The sequence below is a fragment of the Vulpes lagopus genome, chromosome 8 (assembly GCF_018345385.1).
Source record: "Vulpes lagopus strain Blue_001 chromosome 8, ASM1834538v1, whole genome shotgun sequence".
NCBI lineage: Eukaryota > Metazoa > Chordata > Mammalia > Carnivora > Canidae > Vulpes > Vulpes lagopus.
In genome coordinates, this window is record NC_054831.1 from 72,047,179 (window position 1) to 72,068,879 (window position 21,701).

The window sequence follows — 21,701 nt, forward strand, 5'->3', positions numbered from 1 at the left end:
GCAAAGGGGTCTGCATTCTAGAAAGTGAACAAGGACTTGCCTGGACTAGGTGCTTTCATTCACTGTTTGTTCATAATTTGATCTCACCTCCATTGCTCATACTTAAAATAGAGCTTACGAAATTTGCTACCCCCACAAAGTCTCCTAGGTGTTGGAAGACGATCAAGGTAGATATCAGACTATATAGACAAAGTGGAAATCTTTGAGCAGAGACTTCATCCAGCCTTTTACTTGTATAAACCTGTGTCATCCCATCTCTTTGTCAGCCCCAGAACTTGACAAAAGGGTGGCCTCTGATGAATATGCTTTCTGCCCTCCAGTGCAACTTAAGTAACATGCTTTTCTGCCATTTGTGAGAGCAGAAGCAGACCCTGTGATTTTCAGAGTGTCAGAAGTAAGTGCATGTTTGGCTCTTGGAATCTCCAGGCTTAAGTAGTTGCTCTCCTACTTATTTGGAGAAAGAGCACAGGAAGCCAAGCCAGCCCAAACCAACCAGATCCAGCCTCACCAGTCAGTGGCCTCGTGATTTCACAGATGCCATGTTCTGTGGGGTGGCGACCACCCTTACCTGGTCAACCCGAAGCTGTGGTGGTATTGAATCCCCTGTGCTGTTCTCTGAAACTGTTGCAGGACACACAGGTGCTTTCCAGAGACAGAGGATTTATACCTTTAAAAAAATGTGTAGGAAATCACATACCCTGAAACTTTTCTAAAAATTCAAAGTGTATTTTCTTGCCAGTCTTCTTTATCATTGTGTTTACATTGAAATAACTCATACGAGTATTTGAAAAGCATGAAGCCTGTTTTGAGTTGTTAAGAATCTACGATGGGTTATACTGGGTTATTCATAGGTGTGGCAACTAGGACAAATCTAGGGAATGGCTGCTTCATATGCCCACTTGGCTCCTAGCATCCAGGAGCTTTAATGAACAGCTCAGAGTCCTCCTACCTGAATGTCGGATCACAGTTTACAATCTGGTGGCAAGAGGTCTCTGTTGAAAGAAAGAGAGGGACTTGGTGTTTCTAATTCAGGTCTCAGAAGGTCTAGGCTTCAATTTTGCTACTTTTGTCTGACAGCGGGAGTCACACAGTCCAGCAGATCTCTTAAAATGAGCACCACATGGTGGCATCTGCCCATCCTGGACTGCCATTGGCCTGCTGGAGGGACGGGGTAGGCCCTAAGTATAACAGAACCAACCCTTTGCTTTGATTTCTTTGTCTTTGAAATCAGAGGAATCTTAAATGCATATTACTGAGTGAAATAAGCCAAGCTGAAAAGTCTACATACTATATGATTCCAACTATATGACATTCTGGCAGAGGTAAAACTATGGGCCAGAACTTAGGATGGGGAGAAGAAGAGGTAAATAGGTGGAACACAGGATTTTTAGGACAGTAAACTACTCTGATGTTATAATGGTGGATACACATCATTGTACATTTGTCCATTCTCATGGAGTATTCCACACCAAGAATGAACCCTAATGTAACGTCTGGACTGTGCGTGATCATAATGGATCAATGTAGGTTCATCAAGTTATAACAAATGTTCCCCTCTGGTGGGGATGTTGATAGTGGGGGAGACTGCAGGTATGGAGGCAAGAGTGTATGGGAAATCTCTGTACTTCCTTCTCCATTTTGTTGTGAACCTCAAACTTCTCTTTAAAAAACCACCAACTTAAAAAAAAGATTTTTAGAGGAGTCACCTTCTCCATGGTCCCTTCTAAGCTGTGATAGTCGATGATACCTTCTCTGCTTAGAAGGTCATTTCATTTGAATGCTCTCAGATTTTTCTGTTGTGGTGAAACCTGAAATCTTAGAAGGAGACAAAGAATTCTCTACTTACTCAAAGACGGGGAAGGACCACAGTGTGCTGCTGGTTGGGAGCAGAGCTGGGTCCCCATCCCAGGGCATGTTCCATGGCACCTGTTCACATAACTGAGCATCATCTGCTGATAGGGCACATGCATTAAGGTGGAAAGTAGAAAGGTGGACTCCATCCATTTCAAGGGATTTGCATTTTCCTCTGTCATCACGTGAGCCAGGAGGCCTTCCCTAGGTTCCTGTATGTGTTCTCTGGGTCTGTATTTACCCATACTCCTTTCCATGCCCTAGGACAAGCAGGGGATACCATGGTGGCTGGGACTAAGCTACAAAGGAATCTTCCAGTATGACTACCACGATAAAGTGAAGCCGAGGAAGGTAAGCAGGCTCTCCTTTGTGGGCGTCTGGCTGTCAGAGAGAAGTGAGTAGAAATGTTACATTGTGCAGCCTCGGGGCTCAGCCATCACCTGCTAATTTGAATGTATACAAATTACTCCACGGTAATCCAGTCTGAGTTCCCAGGTAAATATTTTTTCTCCTGGTCACTCGGGAGATCTGAGCTGTTATAATTATTTAAGATAAGGAGACTGGCCCAGCTCTCCCAAAGCAGATGGGCAAAAGGGCTTTGAGAGACTGTCCTGTTCCTCGATTTCCTGGCTGGGGAGGGTGGGGGCTCCATCCACTTGCAAAAGGGAGAGAATGTCTCTCTTCAGCCCTGAGGCCAGTCTGAGCTTTCCCAGAGCATTCTGGTGTGCTGCTTTAGTTTTTTTGGGGGTTTTGGTTTTGGTTTTGTTGGTGGGGAGCTAAAAGAAGAAATTGTAGGTCAAAACAGGGTGAAAAATAAAGAAGAATACAAGGCATTCCTGCAAATCAGGTAAATATTTTATGGCATATTAGAAGTGGTCAGAAATCTGGAAAAAATAAGGTCATTTGCCAAAAAGAAAGGGAAGCAGAGCAGGGTCTGCAGTGTCATCGCAAACACAAAACAGAATGTTTGAAGGGGAGCACAGTGCTCGAATTCTGTTTTCATTTACACACATTTTTCAGACCAGAACAAATTGAAAAATTATAATGGAAAAATATCTCTGGGCTAGAGCTGTCATTCAGATCCTCTGGCAGAGAATAATGGAGTTCGAGCCCTGAAATACATATTAAAAGTCTATCAAAACCACAGTTGCTTTAGGAGAGAGAAAGCAATATTGGTCCATTATGTCATTCTGGATGGCTTTCCAAGCTTCTCTGTCCACGAACAGGATGGAAATCCAGGCTACAGATCTGAGCTGATCTAAGGCTCTCCTTGGCTTCACATCAGCCCTAAAGCCAGCTTCTTTATTAAAATGATAAGGGGAGAAATGGACCTTTGCTGGGGAGGATTTGCACTCCCATTGATCAGTAAGTCAGTTCGGTTCTAAGAAAAGATCCTGAGCAAGTGAGGGGGGCATTCTTCCTTGGGAACAATTCAGCAGGGACCTGGCTGTCCAGGGGCACATTGTTCGGTGGCTATATCCTCTCCAGGTTCCACTTACACGCTGCAAGACCTTCATCAGACCCTGCATTGTCTCCTCTGTGTTTTTCTCAGTCCCAGGGTTTGTGCTTCTTCCACACTCTTTCTTCCAGTTTTCCCTCTGCCATGTGCCCACATGACCTTTGTTTCTGTGCTTTATTTTTTCTTGCATGATCCCTTCCCTCTCTCCTTCTTTTGACATCCAGTCTCCTATCTTTGCAACCTGCCTGGCCTTTTTTCCAGCTGACAAGACCCAAGAACCCTCTTAGATCCTCTCACAAAATCCTGGTTCTAATCCCTCCAGTGCCTGACTGCCCGCATTGGTGGAAGACCAAGGCAGACGTGCATAGTCGCCACTGGGCAGTTTGTTAAAATGCAGCAGAATTCTGCTCTCCCTCTGGATGTCCAAAAGACATACTAACAGTATTCATCAGCGTTCAGTTTCATTTATTAATAAGTTTAAGCTGGCTTCGCTTCTCTAATTGAGGTACTAAGGAAGATTGCAGAATGAATTAATGAGATAGCACCCCATAGGCAGAAAACTGCAGGGTGCGACCCATCGCAGAAGCTCTGTAAGCTGTCACTGTTCCTGCAGGACTCTGTGACAGGCGTCAGGATCCAGAACAGCACGAAGTCAAAGGTGTGGATAATTGGCCATTGACTGAGGGGATTTACTCTCATTTGTTGAGCTCATCCAGGTCAGCAAAAAAAAATGTTAAAAGGTCAGGATATTTATTCAGGGCATTGGCTGTACTCAGACCGTGTTGTTATGTAAAATAACTGATGTTTCTGTGGCCTCTAAGGAAGTAGTTACTGGGTTGGGGGGTGGGTGGCAGTGTGAGCAGAGGGAGAAGCAGACTCCCCGCTGAGGCTGGAGCCTGATGTAGGGCTGGATCCCAGGACCCTTGAGATCATGACCTGAGCTGAAGGCAGACACTTAACCAACTGTGCCACCCAGGCGCCCCAGTAGTTGAGATTCCTGAGCCTGTTACTAATCGAGGGGCAACCAAGCCACCAAAATGACTGTGCAGTCGCGCATTCAGGAAAATATTTATTGCATATTTGTTATGTGCCAAGCAGAGCGGAGGGTGAGAAAGTACATAAGCTACGTCATGTCCCCAAGACCCAGCCAGGCCCTCAAGGAGTGAAGTGTATGATAATTGCATCAGTGTCCCCAAGGGCTCTAAGAGAGGTCTGTGTGAGGGTCGGTGGAGAATTAAGGGAGAATCCACAACTAGGCCTGAGGAGGAATGAAATTTTGCAGGCAGCGAAGGGGGAGCCAGAGGAACAGGGTGGGCAGGCGTGTGGGCATGCGTGGAAACCCTGTGAAGGAGAGCAACATGCCGGGTGCAGAAGCACACAGCCCCCAGGTTGACACCCAGGGGCGGAGAGGCCTGTCAGAGAAGACTGATGAGGCTGGGGCCTCAAGGCTCTGTGTGTTTCATCTTCGAGGCAGCAAGAGCCACCATGAAGCAGACGAGGGGCTGCATCAGAGCCTCACTGTTCTGGAAGCATCTCTCTGGCAGCATGTGGAGGATGAGCTGGAGAAATAGAGGACAGAACTTGCATACCGGGACATAATTACAGTAGTGTCATAGGCCAGAACTGGCGGGGATGCAGGGTGTCAGTAGTAGGTGTGGAGAGGGGACACAGGAGTGTTTAGAAGGTAGGTGAGGTTTATCGGTTGTGTGGGGCGACAGGGTGGCAGTCAGAGCAGCAGGGGAATCTGGAATGGCTCCCAGCGTGGGACACAAGAGAAGGCAAAGCAGGGAAGTTTAGAACCAGCAGTTAGAGGAGTAATGGGACACTGGGGTAGCTGTGACAGGTAAGCAGCTGGGCATTCAGTTGGAGCTCCAGGGTGTGAAGAGTTTCCAAAGCATAACTGAACCAGAGCTGAACAGTGGGGAGGGAGAGACACTTGGCACACCAGAGGAATTTCCAGGAGCTGTGAGCAGACTTCAGCTGGGTTCCCCACCATGACATTGACTGTGGGACAGAGGGGGACCCAGTGGCACGGCCCTGACCCTGATGTAATTTGAGGAGCCCTCTTTAAGAAATTAATGTACAAAAAAAAAAAGAAAAGAAATTAATGTACATTCTGAAGGTAAAATAAGAACAGGCCTTTGCGGGATGCCTGGGTGGCTCAGCGGTTTAGCACCTGCCTTCAGCCCAGGGCGTGATCCTGGAGTCCCAGGATCGAGTCCCACGGCGGGCTCCCTGCATGGAGCCTGCTTCTCCCTCTGCCTGTGTCTCTGCCCCCTCCCCTCTCTCTCTGTCTCTCATGAATAAATAAATAAAATCTTAAAAACAAAAAAACAAAAACAGGCCTTTGCAAGGTCTGTGAGGGAGAGGTGCCTGAGTTTCATTAGCCTGAGGGGTGTCTGCGCCTGCAGAGACGTCATGGGGTGGGACCTTCAAGAAAACCAGACATGAACCCAAGCCAAGGTGCAGGCCCAGTGGTGGGAACACGGCAGGGAGCCTGTTCTTCCCTCCCACAAAATCAGGACCTTTGGGAAGGAGCCATCTGTTTTGTGAGTCGCTGGGAATGCAGGGTGCACTCCTGGCTCCCGAGCTGTGTGTGCAAGGAGGTGCACGCTAATGCCCTTACGCAGATCACTGTGCATTAAGTGCCCGAAGCCCCTTGCCCGTGCCCCGGGCCGCTGCTTCTTAGTCTGCGTTGAATATTGGAAACTCGCATGAAACTGTTGGAACGTGTAGGTGCCACAGCCACCAGGCTCCAGCTCACCCCCGTCTCGGGCCGGTCACTTCCCACCTGCAGCTGGAGTTAGGACGGGTGGGGCCATCTGTGCTCCCTTTCCAAACCCGGCAGGGCCAGCCAGGCTCCACAAGTGCATCTGCATCTGCGGATGGGGGAGTCGCAGTGCCCCGAGGCTGGGCCAGCTCATGGGGCACGGGGGTGGGGGGCTACTCTGCTGCTACTCTCTCGGGGCTCCACCCACGGGCCCCAACGGGGCTCGGGAACCGGGAGTGGTGCCCAGCTCTGCGCACCTGGATGCGCTTCTGCAGCAGCAGCTGTACCTCCGGCTCCAGCAGAGGCCCTGCCTGACACTCTGCCCCAGTTACAGCAGCCGTCCCTGGCGCACGATCCTGAGAGCCAGCGTCCAAGTAGAGGCAGTGACAGGGTGAGCCTGCTGCCTTTCCTTCCGGGGGCCTGCGGGCATCCTCTGCTATGCAGCAGCAAACCAACAGCACAGCCAGGGGAACTCAGAAGCCGCTCAAGTGTTTCCATATGAGCCCCCCAAAAGGGGAGATGGGGGTATGGATAGCTGATCGCTGTCCAGAAATGGGCAGAACCCCTAGCTCACGGTTGGGTGCACTTCGCCATTCTGGTCACAGAGTCTACCCTAAATTGCTTAATCGTCACTCTGAAGGCCTGGTGGCTTTGGAGACATGGAGTAAAACACAGAGGACGTGACAGGTGGAGTGGAGAGAGAACATTGACCTCCCCTCCTGCTCACACGCTCCTCCCTGCTGCCTGAACCTTCTAAACAAATGGGCTCCGGCTTACAGAAGCACAACCCCAAATACAAGCTGCCACTGTTTGCCAGAAGAAGAGCCGTGTCCAGGTCCTCAGGGCACACGTGTCAGGAGCAGCGAGACATGTGAGGACACCTGAGAACGGTGTTTTGGCTTTTGTGTATGCTCAGAAGCTCAAGGCCAACTTCAGAGGTGTTTTTAAAAATTGTTTTTAAGATGTTGTTTATTTTGAGAGTGCACACGTGAGCAGCGGGGAGGAGCAGAGGGGGGGAACCTACAGCAGACTCCCTGCTGAGCACGGACCCCCCCCCAACTCAGCTCGGGGCTTGATCCCAGGACCCCGAAATCACCGCCTGAGTCGAAGCCAAGGGTTAGAGGCTCAACCACCTGTGCCACCCAGGTGCCCCCAGAAGTATTTTAGAACTGCATATGCAGAAGAATAGCCCACCAAAAACTTAAAAATCCACACATCAAATTAAATCAAAATAGAAATCTACAGGGGCTCCCAGGTGTCCCAGTAGTTAAGCATCTGACTTCAGCTCAGATCATGGTCCCAGGGTCCTGGGATGAAGCCCCACATCGGGCTCCCTGCTCAGCAGGGAGTCTTCTCCCTTTCCTTCTGCTCCTCCCCTGACTTGTACTCTCTTGCGCTCACTCTTTCTCTCTCAAATAAATAAAATCTTTTTTTAAAAAATAGAAATCTACAATACATTCATGTATCCCAGAACATGGGCCCTTGCTTATATTTATGAGCGATTTTGAAAAAAATCAGGGAGTACCCCAAACAGTATCCAAGGCTAGGTATCCAAATTTGCTACAAGCTCTTAAATATCCCACCACTACCTCTCCACAGACCCTTCTGCTTCTCCCTTTTCCCCAGGGGTGTGTTCCCTCCCACCCTATGCCTACCTCCCCACTCCTGAACTCCAGGATGTCCAAACTAAATTACAGTGTGACCCTTGGAAATATCCCTCTGGCCATCTCAGCTCGCCTCTCTTCCCACATGTTGGTTTGACAGTTTGTGGGCACAGTTGAGAACCTGGCATGCACATACAGGAACAACAGGGTCCGTGCATCTGACTATGTAGCTTTGGGGCTGGTGAGAGGAGGGGAAGGAGGGTTACTGTGGTCAGAAAGTCTTGCAGCTGCAGAGATGATCTTACCCATCTTCTCCTCTCTGCCATGTCCATTTTAGCACATGTGCGTGTGCACACATAGCAAGGGGGCCTGCCTGAGTAAGAGGTTCTTGATTTCAGAAGTTACTGTCCTCTTGGCCTCAGGGAATAAGGAAACATGGTCAGATTGGCATTAGGCACTTGCACTCAATCTCAAGCTTCATCTTAGTTTGCATTTACAGCCAAGCAAATAGACCTAAGCCACCAAAAACAGGCTAGATGCCAGCCTGTAAACCCTGTGTAAAGGGGTTATTGGTAATGTGCCGCGGATCCACTGTCCGATGGGTGTCAGGCAGTTGTGCTGCTACGAGCAAGTGTTTTTCCTCTTTCCTCCTTGAGAACATCTGAATGAAAATTTTTTTTTAAATTTTTATTTATTTATGATAGTTACAGAGAGAGAGAGAGAGGCAGAGACATAGGCAGAGGGAGAAGCAGGCTCCATGCACCGGGAGCCCGACGTGGGATTCGATCCCGGGTCTCCAGGATCGTGCCCTGGGCCAAAGGCAGGCGCCAAACCGCTGCGCCACCCAGGGATCCCTCTGAATGAAAATTAAATGATAGATCTTGAGGAGGCATTGGTTATTACCTCTCTCAGAACTGGGGTCACACGGGGCAGAGATGAATAGGCCGGGTGAAATCCGTCACATAGGGAGGGTTCTCTATTTTTGAGGAGGACTTTGCATTCCTGAGAGCAAAGCTGAGAGAGTCTGAAAGCCACATGTGTGGGACAATCTGTCCCTTCCTAGAAGCATGAGGACCAGAGGTGATGGGACACCAGGCTGTCCCACACTCAGGACTCTGCTCCCCACCCTGCCCTGGTGCCATGCAGAGCTGCTTCTCTGCCATGCTGCTGTAGTTTGCGCTCTTCAGACCCACGGGCACCCCAGCCATGGAACCATCAGAGACCATCATAAATTACAAGAGAAAAGTCTTTCTGAATGGGGCGCCAGGAAGGTGTGAGTAATCCGTCCTGTGGGCTGTATCTGGGACTGTAAGCATTAGAGGACAAACAGCACGAGACACATGGCTCCAGAGCCCACCCCACAAGAGATGTTCAATATCTGCTCATCATCACTTATGGCTGCAGTCCACCGGCCAGCCCGCATCTGATGAAATCCACCCACTGGGGAGCAATGGCAATGGGCTCCCTGTTACGTATTCAGCAGACAGCATTTACTTATTTATTTGATATGCAATTAGGGGCACTTTTATGTACACTTAGATGCACAATTAGGAGCACTGTGGGGTCCCCTCTGAGACATTAGGAGAAAGAACCAGAGTAAATGGTCTGCCCCTGTCCCTGAGCAGCCAGTGTAGCTTCCTACAGTTCCTGAGAGTATTTCAGAAGCAGGGGCATTAGCTCAGGGAATTGATGCATTACTGTCACCTCCTCAGATTAGTAAAGATTTTTGATGATGAGACAGGAAGAGAAAATAATATTTACAGGAAATATTCCATTAACTGTGAACTGACTCCCAGGGGAGCTAGCCTGCTTCAATTATTCAGCATTAAGCATCCATTAAGTGCACTGCTGATCTTATGTTTCAACTTCTGTTTGGATGCACTTGACTCATTTTCGGGTTGCTGAGCCCTGTGCCTCAGCAGGCCCTGGGTGGGTGCCTCCCTCATTCCACTATGTCCCCTCTTGGACACCACACCCTACTTCATGCATTTAGCATTCTTAGCATTTTGCAGCCTTTGTACCTTCCCAGTGTTGGATCAGAGGACCTCCTCTGGTTGCCACCTGTTGGTTCACAGATCTCCCTCCGTGTGGAGCAGACCCAGAGGGGGCAGGGGACTGTAGGTGACAGACTCTGGCCACAGGTCACCGAGAGGGGCCTGCCGGAGGGGTAATGGGGGGGGGTGGGGGTGGGAGTGAGAGTCATAGAGAGTTACCAGAGTCTGCCATCTGAACTCCCCAAGAGAAAGGGGAGAAAAAGCAGTTGTCTTCTAAGGAAGTTGAGGCACCCTTCCCAAAACATCAATACGAGATGTCCTGTTCCCAGAGCACCAATGCTAGGTATAGCTGAACTCTCTCTGGAACATCAACAGAGGGTGTTGACTTTGAAATCCCTTCCAGTAAAACAGTCCCCACTTGAGAACTGCCCGTCGTGGGCCAGGCATTGCTCTGGGGAACAAGAGAGGACCCTGCTCTCACAGAGCATACAACCCGGTGGGGAAGACGGTCAGATGATAACATGAAGTCACCCTACAGCATACGGTGTCAAGAGTATGCAATTCTAGGAAGACAGCAAGTCGGTAAGGAAGAGTAAAGGAGAGGGTGGATGGTCAGGAGTGGTCTAAGGAGGTGACATTTAAGTGACTCTCCCTACAAGAAGTGGCACATCCCTGGGCTCCCTGGGAGGAGCGTCAGAACCGGATTGACAGGCAGAAAGTACCCTGGGATTAAGGCCAAAGGGGAAGGGGAAGGAAGCAGGAACATGCAGAGAGGGAGGCCGAGCTATGATGCAATCTTGGACCAAGCTCTATAGCTCACAAGGGGCCATCGGGAGCCATCACCATGAGACCAAGGGCTGAGCCTAATCCCCCGGGGCAACCCACCACTAATGCAGGTGACCCACAGGGTCATGACCTTGGGCAAGGTGGCTCCCTACCGTGGAGGACGATTCCCAAAGAGGGGATGAGTCCTCCAGTCCCGAAGGCAGAGGCATCAGTAGGGTCCTGTAGCTTTCACAGCCGTGGTTCTCAGAGTGTGGCCGTGGGCCTGCAGCATCCACCCAGGAACACGTGAGAAGTGCACACCCCACGTCCCCACCTGAGCCGTGCAGATTCAGATACTAAGAAGGTGGGCCTGGGCACTCTGTTTCCACAAGCCCTCAAGGGGATGCGGATACACCATACAGCGTGAGGACAACTGCTCCACAGACGGGTAATGTGGAACTTTGTGATGCTACTTTGTTATTGTGAAGATAGTCTAGTCTAAGTTAAAGTCAAACTTCCTCCTTGGGCAGTTATGCTTTAAAGAAAAAAAAAAAAAGAGTTTGTAAGCCAGCAGCCCAAAGTAAATCTCAGAATCTCAACCAACGAGGAATTTTGGTGCTGTTAACTCAATTTCCAACATATTCAGAAAAGTCACGATGACCTATTTACCCTGTGTGCCTCTCTTTTTATGTCTGTGAAATGGAGACTCTACACCACGAGACATAGTCTGATTTTCCCCATCTTGAATGTTTACATCTCCGAGTTTTATTTTCGCTCTCAAAATGATGTTGCCCTTGACATAGCAAATATTGTTAGTTTCTTTTACACTGAGCTTGAGAGAGAGAACTGCCACGAAGAGCAAACAATATCTCTTTGTTAAGAGGACTAATTTTTTTTTTTTTTTTGGTTATTGGATCTGGGAACCCATGGTCCCTCTGTTCCCACAAGTCCCTGTGAAGGCCATGTGGGAGCCTAGTCCTGACTTATCCAAAGCTTCAAGGACACCAGCTTGTCTCTTGTTGTGTTCTCATGGAAACTGTCCCACAACACTCATGCCGGTGTCAAAGATTGTCACTCTTGAAGAAGATGATGTCCATAAGCAGAAAATGAAAGCATCACCCCATTCAGGCGGATCGTCCTTTAAAAGAAGCTGTCACAGGACAGCAGTTTCTCTGCAGGGCTACAGAAGGAGGAGAATGTGATGATTCCTTTAGGAGAGGTAGATCCAAATCTCTCCTGGGGTGATCTGCTTGGAGGTACCCCTTGGACATGGGTGCACTCTGTCCTAAAGATCCCACCCAATGGTCCCAGGGGGACTGGTTTTGGGGGGTTAACCTCTAGGCCTGGCATAATCCTTTGGGTGTGCCACGTTTTTGCTCCCACCCCCTATCGTTATTTGTAGCAGGAAGATAGCTGGCCTGATGGTCAAGACATCTGAGTTCTAGCTCCAGTGCTGCAAGACGAGTCACTTCTCTGGGCCACTGATTCCTCATCGCCAAAGCAGCTAATATAGACAATCGGTACTCTTGAGGTGAAGAGAATCAAGAGACTAGAGACCGGTAAAGAGAATGAAACAAGGGGCAAGCTCATCATAAAACTAGAAAGGACCTGTCCCTTTTGGGAAGCATGAGGTCTCCCAGGGCTCAGCCACTTCCCACAGCAGTGCCTGGTCTCAGGCTTCTTGTCGTCCTGACGCAGACGGGCACATGTGACAGCACGAGGGAGGCCATATAAACACCCACATTGATGGTGTGGAGAGTAGGAGTCAAACACAACCCTGGCTATTTATAACACACAAATAAACACCCAGCCAGACAGGCCAGCAGCCCCCTGGAGACTGACCATCTTTAAATAAGTCACAGAAACAGATTCCCACTACTCGGGGAGCCCCACTGGCCTTGGATGCAGTTTGAAGAAGCAAGTCAAAACCAAACACTGTGGTTGGATCCCAGACCTCCACAGAGGAGTGTCCAGTAGCCCCAGCCACTTCAAAAGGAACCATGAGCCAATAGTGACTTACGAACAGACTTGGTTTCTCCAGCTTAAAACCCAAGTCTTCACTAGTCTAACAAGAACACTGATCACCTGGGACTCTCAAAAGGCGAATCTCTTTTATCTCACACTGTTTGTTAAAAATGTGCTCTTCCCTAGATAAAAACAGGGGCAGGCCTGGGACTTGTCTGATCACTTCCAAATAATAAATACAAAGTCTCATGGTCACTTTGAGTAGCAAAATTAACTTCATTAAGTAATTAGAGTGTCTAATCGTTTCTAACAACAACCAAAGCTCCAAGCCTGGCTTAAAGTGACATCTCCTCCCTTCTTCCCCTCACCTGGCCAATGTGCTTCTCATTGTTTTGATTTCTTGAGCAGGAAGGAGCCAGGCAGGAGGTTTTGGTTGCCCAAACTTCAGGAAGCACCCATCAAGCTCTCCTGCTGACCCTAGTGAGCTCTCTTTCAGTAGGTTTGCAGAAGGCACCCTCCACTTCCCTTCCCAGGTAGGGGAAGCTCACAGCATGTCTCTCTCCCCCTGACATCTCCCCCAGTTTCCACCTTTCTGTTTGGTGTTTTGGCTTTTTATTTTATTTTATTTTATTTATTTATTTGAGAGAGAGAGAGCACACATGCAAGTACAGCAGGGGCAGAGGGAGATGCAGACACCCCGCTGAGCAGGGAGCCCACTTGGGGTTTGATCCTAGGACTGTGGGATCCCAACCTGAGCCAAAGGCAGATGCTTAACCCACTGAGCCACCCAGGCGTCCCTAAATATTTTATGCCCCAATTGAAGGTGAGGAATACCAGAGTCATTTAAGCTGTAAGGCTTTAAATTTTTTTTTAATTTGTTAATTGTAATAAAAATACACATAGACTTTATCAATGGAACCTTTCTACTTGTCCAGTTCATTGTATTAAGTATATCCACATCATCAGCCAATCTCCAGAACTTCCATGCCGTGCAAGACTGAAAGTCTGTCCCCTTTGACAACAACCCACCCTCCAACACCTGGGACCCCCTCTTCTACTTTGCATTTCCATGAGTTTGACCACTCTGGGAACTTCATCTAAGTGGGATCACAGAGTATTTGTATTTTGGTGACCATAGGATTTTAATATCAAGACCAGGACACTTCAGATGATGAATGAGGGCACTGGTGAGCAATCGCACCATGACATCAGACCAACCAGGGTTATCACAGCAGACCGGGACTCGGGCTTGCCTATTGAGACTGCTCTTGACCCTTCTCTTAGCTTCCACCACATGGGCCTTCTCATGAGAAAGATCGTTTCAAAGCCTCAGCCAGTGCTTCTACTTCCATATCCTGAGCCATGGTTCTGCTGTGGTCTTGTCACCCCCAGAGAGCACAGCTCATCACAAACCTGTGTTGACCCAAAAAGTGGGGTGACTCCAGAGAGCCCCAGCCGGTGAAATCCTGGAGTATCTAGCATTGCCAGCAGGTGCTTTTCACAGCTTGTGTTGTTTGATGGCTCCATGGGGCTTTACAAGTCTCCTCAGCGGTCCCTATCATCATTCTAGAAAGTGTATGCTAACATCAGATGTGGCCCGTGGACTCCCCCTGACCAGAACAGATTCAGCCTCCTTGTGCCGAATGTTCTATTCCTGCCTTTTATCGGGAGGGCAAAGAGCCAGAGGGGCTCTGGATGCCCATCTCTCCAGGCCTCTTGTTACACTGGAAACCAAAACCGAGTCCTGGCTGCAGGAGGTGTTAGGAGCCCCATCTGAAGGAATTGCCCCTGCGTGCCTGCACACATGTGTATGTTTAAGTACATCATTGACTTTATGCTTGCAGCTGTGCGGCTTGGAAAACCATAAAATGCAGCTCACTGAGCAGATTTCTCACCAGCCAATCCGTGAAGGCTACAGGTCATGCAACAGGGGAAGAGAACACTGCTCCGTGATGCCTTCCCCCTGACAGCCCAGAGCTGCCAGGCAGGGGGAGGTCAGGTGTCATCCGCAGAGGCCACCAGCAGGTCCAAGAGGAAGGCCCTGGTCGGAGAACCCTCTGACAGGGCTTGGGGGTGCTTCTTATGGGGAGAGGGGATGCCTCCAGGGATCAGCGAGCCTTTATCTTAAACTGCTGGCTCCTTTTAGGTAGTTAACTTTAGGAAGTGTTAACCAAAGAGCATCTTGTGATTCGTGATTGACTCAATATAGGATTTCCCAGCCCAAAGTGTAGAAAAGCCACAGGGAGCTCTTGGTCACTCCCCTTTCATCCCTAAGCCCGAGGAACTCCGAACCTGCCTTCTGTCTGTGTGGATTCACCTCTCCTAGACATTTCATGTGAGTAGAACCCTAGAATCTGTGTCCTTTGAGTCCAGCTTCTTCCACTTAGAAGAGTGTTTTCAAGGGTCATCCATGTTTTAGCATGAATTAGGACTGCATTCCTCTTGATGGCTGAAGAATATTCCATTGTCTTCTAACGTTTCCTTCCCTGCCTTCTGCATTAATGTAGCAAACACACACACACGCACACGCACAAGTGGTGCCTTGGGCCTTTGCATTTGTCACACTTTCTCATAAGGTTTATCTCTGTCCTCCGTTTCCTTCTGAAAAGATTCCATTGTCGCTCCAGTGAGCATTCCCCAACCACCTTCTTAACAGTGGCAACCCCTGTCCTATTGCCTTTGTCCTTGGAACCTGTTTTTTTCTGACTTCCTTGCTGCATAGTTTTATTGATTTGTCCACCGCCCCCCTCAGAAAAATGTAGAGATCTTTCTTCTTTTTTTTCTTCCCAGTACCATATGTGTGCTGCCTAGCACCACGCCTGATATATGGTAGATGCCTCATAAATAGCTGCTCAATAAATAAAAGCAGAGCCAAGTATTAGCTTGTTGTGCCCACTGCCAGTTGTGGGGATGTCTTCATGTGCGTGTGTGCAATGGCCTCATCGACATCAGGATGTGTATGTAGTTCCTGTAAGGAAGGGTTTGAAGATTCCACACTGAGCCTGAGCCCTTTATAAGCAAGAGGAAGGGAGGAGGGGGAGGCACCAGAGCTTTTCACAGCTTGTGTTTGTTGATGGAAAGAAGAAAAGCATAAGAAATTCCTTCCATCTGGACCATCCCTTAATTTTATTTTTTTGTCTCTTGGACCAAAAGGACCCAAAAAGCTAACAGTAATTGGACATCAGGGGTGCATAGCAGGAATCCTGTGGGCCATGGAGCAGTGATGGCAAGTCTGGATGCCTTTTCTTTCATGGGCAGGAAGCATTATGCTGGGAAACCCTGCTTGTTGACTCCTGTAACCTTCTTTTCTTGGAGAGAACTTAACAGCTTGTTTTGCTGAGCCATGCGATACTTAAGGAGCTCTGTACGATTTGGGTTTTTTGTTTTTTTTTAATGAGCATGATTCTAAGGGAAACCTAGGCTAACCTCACCTTCCTGAAAGTGTGAGCCTGTTGAACACCAAATGCTGGCACAGCCAGAACAGTGTCATGAGGCCCTCAGGTTCCTTGGGGCTCCATGTGGGTGCCTGTGGGAGCGGGGCAACTGTCCCATGCTGAGCCTCACAGCGAGGCTCAAGCAGATTTTAGGCAGCTTGTGGGCAGAAAGAGTTGTGGGAATCACTCCAGTCTGGCAAATTCCAGCTTGGGCCTGTTGATTGTGGACTACAGTTTAGCTCAGACAGGGCTGCCAGAAGGGGAAGGGCTGCCATTCCTAGGTTGTGGCTCTCGGGGTGGCCCTCACTGCCACTTCCCTGTTGCCATATCCCTTACAGTTGAGAGATCTACTTGCAATCACATGTCTAGGTCCAAGCCCTGGGGTTCTTCACATTGTGAAGAACATTGTGTGGGCCTTGCCTGGATTTTGAGCAGACAGATAAGGATTCAGATCCCAGTTCCCATCATTTATCACCTGTGTGACTTTTAGAAAGTGACTTAGCCTCTCTGAGCTTCGGTTGCCATAATACTTACCTCATAAAGCTCTTCACTCTCTCAACAGACCATTGTTGAGTGCCTGACATGCCTTGGGCGTGGTGCTGGGTGCAAGGAAGTACCTTCAGGAGGCTTGTAGTCAGGTAGAGAAGACCTTCGGGGGCGGGGTGTGTGTGTGTGTGTGTGTGTGTGTGTGTGTGTGTGTGTGTGTAAAAGACCATTGTGATACAGGATGGTGACTGGGCAGAAGTACACACGTGAATATCTGGGAGAACTAGCCCGGCTGGGGGTGGGAAGAGTCCGGTAAGAAAGCTTGGATTAGAGCAGGCTGCTGAGGCCAAGTGTGATTTTCCTCCTTGGCTCCCCCTACCTCTTCTAAACTCACAGCTCCCCAAACTGATCTGCCCACTTCAGAATCTAAGGAAGAGAAGATTAAAAAAAAAAAAAGTTTTAAATAGGACCAGTCCTTTTGGAAGGACAGAAATCCTAGAGTTGAAGTCCTCACCTCTAGGAAACAACCGCTCCTCCCCCTTTCTGGGAAGGAACACTGGTGTAGCAACAAAACTGCTCCAGGAAGAGCCGGAGGGAGAACTCCCCAAAGTCCAGCAGGGCCCCAGCTGTGGGGATGGCCGCCCAGCCCCAGCCCCTCCAGCAGACAGTCTGGCTGAAGTGGGGCAGTCTCCGGCCTCCCCTGGCTGCGGTCCTGTCCGTAAGAGCACAAGTGTCCTCAGCTGCAGCCTGACTTAAAAAGCAGGCTGCCCACCCCTGGTCCAGTGCCCGCCTGGCCACACCACTCTGAGACCCTTCCAGCCAGGAAAGCCTGGAGCTCACACCTGAGGTCCCAGCGGCAGGCGGGTGGCCTCCCTCCTGGAACCTGCAAAAACCCTGGTCTGCAAGACCTTACCCTTCCCGGTGGGATCAGCCAACTCTTGAGGGACTAGGTGCTTTAAAATGCACACAAGGTGCTCTTAATTATTCCCAAAGAGCCTTTGCTGCCTTACTAAATTTTTTTAAGGTAGAGAACTGTCATTTCGGCTTTTTTTTTTTTTTAGCTTGCTTAAACGGGCTTAGTTATGGGAGTATACCTTTCTTTCCATGGAGAGCCACTTGCCAACCCATTCTTTTCCATCCTGTCCCCATCTTCCATGGACTCCGATGGCCTTCACCAGTGGAATCTGGGGTTACTGTGATGCCATACCTTGGGACAGAGCACCAGGCATAAGAGGACTGATGACTACCAGCCTCTCCCCCTCCAAAATAGAATACAGATTTTCCCCGAAGCAATCAAAACAAAAACCTTCACAGTAATCCAGAAAGAGGTCTTTGCCATTGCAGGTGAAAATGCTCCTCCTTTTCCCTCCAGATGTGCCAGATGTCTCATTAAATCCCTGTGTGAAAGCATCCCATTGACGTAAGTCAGGGCAGGTGTGATTAGCCTTGAAGGGCTTTTTTTTTTTTTTTTTTTTAAGTTTTATTTTCATTTTAGTTAACATAAAGTGTAATAGTAGTTTCAGGTGTACAGTACAGTGATTTAACACTTCCATACATCACTTGGTGCTCATTGTCCCAAGTGCACCCCTCAGTCTCCACCGCCTATTTAACCCAACCACCCTGCCAGGCTTTGAAGGTTTTCCAAAAGAAGCCTGGCACTCAAAGAGGTTGAGCTACACGAAACTGGGCCACAGAGCTCATTGCTTTAAAAACAAAAACAAAGCTAGGGCGACTGGGTGGCTGAGTCGGTTAAGCATCTGCCTTCAGCTCAGGTCATGATCGCAGGGCCCTGGGATGGAGCCCCACATCTGAGCTCCCTGCTCAGCGAGGAGTCTGCTTCTCCCTCTGCCTCTGCCTCTGCCTCCCCCAACTCATTTTCCAGCTCAGCCTCCTGTGCACTTGTTTTCTCTCTCTCCCTCTCTCTCAAAAATATGTTTTAAAAAGCTAGACCCAGTTATCACAAATCACTGGCCAGCTTCTCCATTCAACACTAACCCTGATGCATCCCCCAGGGGCACACTCTAAGGGGAAGAAATTGCAACAGGAGACCAAGGATAAGAAGGGAAAAACCCGTTCAGCTTCTCTTGAATGTTTTTCACATTTGCCAAAGCTTATGGTAAGATCTTTCTATACAGAAGACCAGAGTACGCACAAGAATGTAATAGAGCTCCCCCCACCCCACCCAAAGAGAAAAATAAAAGGCAGTATAGTCCGATGGGGAAAAATGAAGTGGCCTGTTTCTCTGGGCCTGTTAAGTACTTGTTGACCTTCTTTCTCTGCCCCAAGTAATGACTATTAAGCCAAAGGAAGCTAAGAGGTTCCTGATGGGTTAAAAAGAGGTCATCCATTAAAGGGTCAAGGCCTGGCGCTCTGGGCATCTGTCACTGAATTAACCAAATCAGTGTAGAGCTTGTGGAGTCTGACAGGAGTAGGCAGCCAGCCGGAGGGACATCTTGATTCCATTACGTCTGGCTGCTGAGAAAAATTAGCCATTGTTTTCCTTGCTGGGTATGTGGCCCTCTCAGAAGAAGATAGAGGTCAGGGAGCCCTCCTTCAGTGCCATCCTCCTGTTCGCTTCGGAAGCTCCTGGTCTGTGAACACGGCTTCCCTGTTTTGGGGGGCCTGACTTGCTCCCCAGTGTAGCCCATTCCATGTAATTTTTTTTAAAAGATTTTATTTATTCATGAATGACACAGAGAGAGAGAGAGAGAAAGAGGCAGAGACACAGACAGAGGGAGAAGTAGGTTCCATGCAGGGAGCACGATGTGGGACTCGATCCCAGGTCTCCAGGATCACGCTCTGGGCCGAAGGCAGCGCTAAACTGCTGAGCCACCCAGGCTGCCCTGTTCCATGTAATTTTGAGCTGGATTATGGCAGGGTGCTTTCTTCCCAGGGTGAATGTTTTGAGATAATAAGTTTAGTAGGTAAATGGTCAAAATGGGCTCTGGTCAAAACTGCAGTGGACCTGAATCGTCTGGAAAATAATTGGAACCAAGGAGCCCAAAGGGAATATAGCAAACACCAGCTGAAGGGCAGGGAACAAGAGCCCACTTAGGCTTATGCTTGAATTGTGAAAACTCCAAGGAACTCAAAACATGTTTTTAGAATACCCATGGCAGGGGCACCTGGGTGGCTCAGTGGGTTAAGCATCTGCCTTCAGCTCAGAACGTGATCCTGGGGTCATGGGATGGAGCCCCGTGTCCAGCTCCCTGCTCAGCGGGGAGTTTGCTTCTCCCTCTCCATCTGCCCCCTGCTCATGCTCTTTACTCTTTGTCTCTAATAAAATCCTTAAAAAAAAATGCCCATGCACCCATTTTCACCATCTCTTTAAAAAAAAAAAAATTACATAACCTGTACTTTAGGCTAATAGGTATCCAGAGCTTTATTTTGACATGAGAAATAATCCTGGTGTGTCCACGATGGAATGGAGAGAACGTGATGATCACTAATATTTTTTGAGTGCTGTGTCCTGGGCACTGTTTTAAGCATTTTATATCCAGTAATTGATACAACAGCTCTGTGAAAAGAAAAGAACTGGTTATTAGTCATAGAATTTCAAAGATGAGAAAAATAAGACCCAAAGAAATGACATTGCCAGAACACAGCCAGGAAGCGGTAGACAGTATGGTTGTGAAAACCATGCTTTTATTCAGTGCTATTCTGTACGGTCTCCCAGAACTAGGAGGTGGTGAAGACAAGCAACTTTATTTTTAAATTCCAAGGAGTAGCAGTATGACACCCTGGATTTACTGTACTGACCTTTACCCCATGCATAGCGTATGGGAATGCCCACACGCGTGCACACATGCACTCTTCCTTTTACGGTAAAGGCAGCTGAGCTGTAGAGGGACATAGAGTCAGGACTGTCACGAGGCCTCTTGACTTCCAAGCCAGAGTTCTTGCTCCTAAAAACGATACACTGAAACAGTAGAGAATAAGCGATGGTCATGAATATTGATGATCTGAGGCAGGAGCATGAGAGTACCTTAATAAGGTAACGTGGTGCCTCTGTAGAGTTTTAAGGGTCTAACATTCAAACTCCTGAGGATTTTTTTTTTTTTTTTAATTTTTTTATTTATTTATGATAGTCACACACAGAGAGAGAGAGAGAGAGAGAGAGGCAGAGACACAGGCAGAGGGAGAAGCAGGCTCCATGCACCGGGAGCCCAATGTGGGATTCGATCCCGGGTCTCCAGGATCGCGCCCTGGGCCAAACGCAAGCGCCAAACCGCTGCGCCACCCAGGGATCCCGGACTTTTTTTTTGTAAATTTATTTTTTATTGGTGTTCAATTTGCCAACATATAGAATAACACCCAGTGCTCATCCCGTCAAGTGCCCCCCTCAGTGCCGGTCACCCCGTCACCCCCACCCCCTGTCCACCTCCCCTTCCACCACCCCTAGTTCGTTTCCCCGAGTTAGGAGTCTTTCATGTTCTGCCTCCCTTACTGATATTTCCCACTTCTTTTTTCTCCTTTGCCCTTTATTTCCTCCTGAGGATTTTGAGCTCCATCACGAAGTTAGTTGCCATATCATTGCTGTACAGTCTATTTTTTGTCTGGCTTGTCTTTTTAGCTAGATTGTGAGCTGCTGACGAATATAAACATGCGTTAGGCATCCTGTCCTTCCCCTTTCCTATTAGCGTGGGTTGGCACAGAGTAGACACTCAGTTCTTGAAAGATTGGAAAGGGGGTAGGTATTCGACATGGCCTGAAATCCCAGAGCCTCAGCTTTCTTCTTTAGCATAGAGGAACTTCTATTGAATACTTATGCAACTGCTGTTGAAAAAAATAAAATAAAAAAGACAGGAGACCTGTCATATGTGTCAGCCCACCAAGTGTTGTGAGTGACAAGCCCTGCTTCTAGAAGGTGAACAGAGCAGAAATGAAACAAGGAAGCGAGTTTTGTAGTTTGTGTGTTTCGTTCTGAGCTGGGGGATTATTCCTGGCTGTGAGTCTGATTCCTTTTATAAGAGAACTCTTTGCTAATGTTTGGAAAGCATGCAGGATCTTGACACTGCCTTTGAAGAAGGGATCATTTCTGATCATGTCCTTACCCATCGGCTTGCGGCGACTTCGTTCTCGCTCATCATCAGGTCTCCTTGGTGTGTTAGGAAGAGCCCAGGACAACCCAGTCACAGGATGAGTCCTGACATCAGTTACTTATTCAACCTCTGCCAGCCCCCTAACCTCTCTCCACTGAGCTTGCTGTGTCTGCGGAAGGGGGATGCTGGAGCAGATGGCTGCTGGGATTCTGAATAGTGGCACCCCCCCCCCCCACTAGAAGCAGGAAGTTACTCAGAGGTCATTAAGAGGCTTGGTGACTCAGCCTCGGGGACAGGAGGAAGACCGGCTCCCTGAAGTCCTGGTCAAGAA

General features: G+C 48.7%; 1 protein-coding gene across 4 annotated transcripts in view; it reads left to right on the plus strand.

The window, feature by feature from the left end:
- Positions 1 to 21,701, plus strand: part of FRMD4A (FERM domain containing 4A) — a 319,692-nt gene that overhangs the window by 227,302 nt on the left and 70,689 nt on the right. For all 4 annotated transcript variants that reach the window (XM_041767383.1, XM_041767382.1, XM_041767386.1 and 1 more), the window contains exon 11: positions 2,116 to 2,202. In XM_041767383.1, coding sequence (XP_041623317.1) covers positions 2,116 to 2,202 — 87 coding nt within the window. The remainder of the gene's footprint in view (positions 1 to 2,115; positions 2,203 to 21,701) is intronic.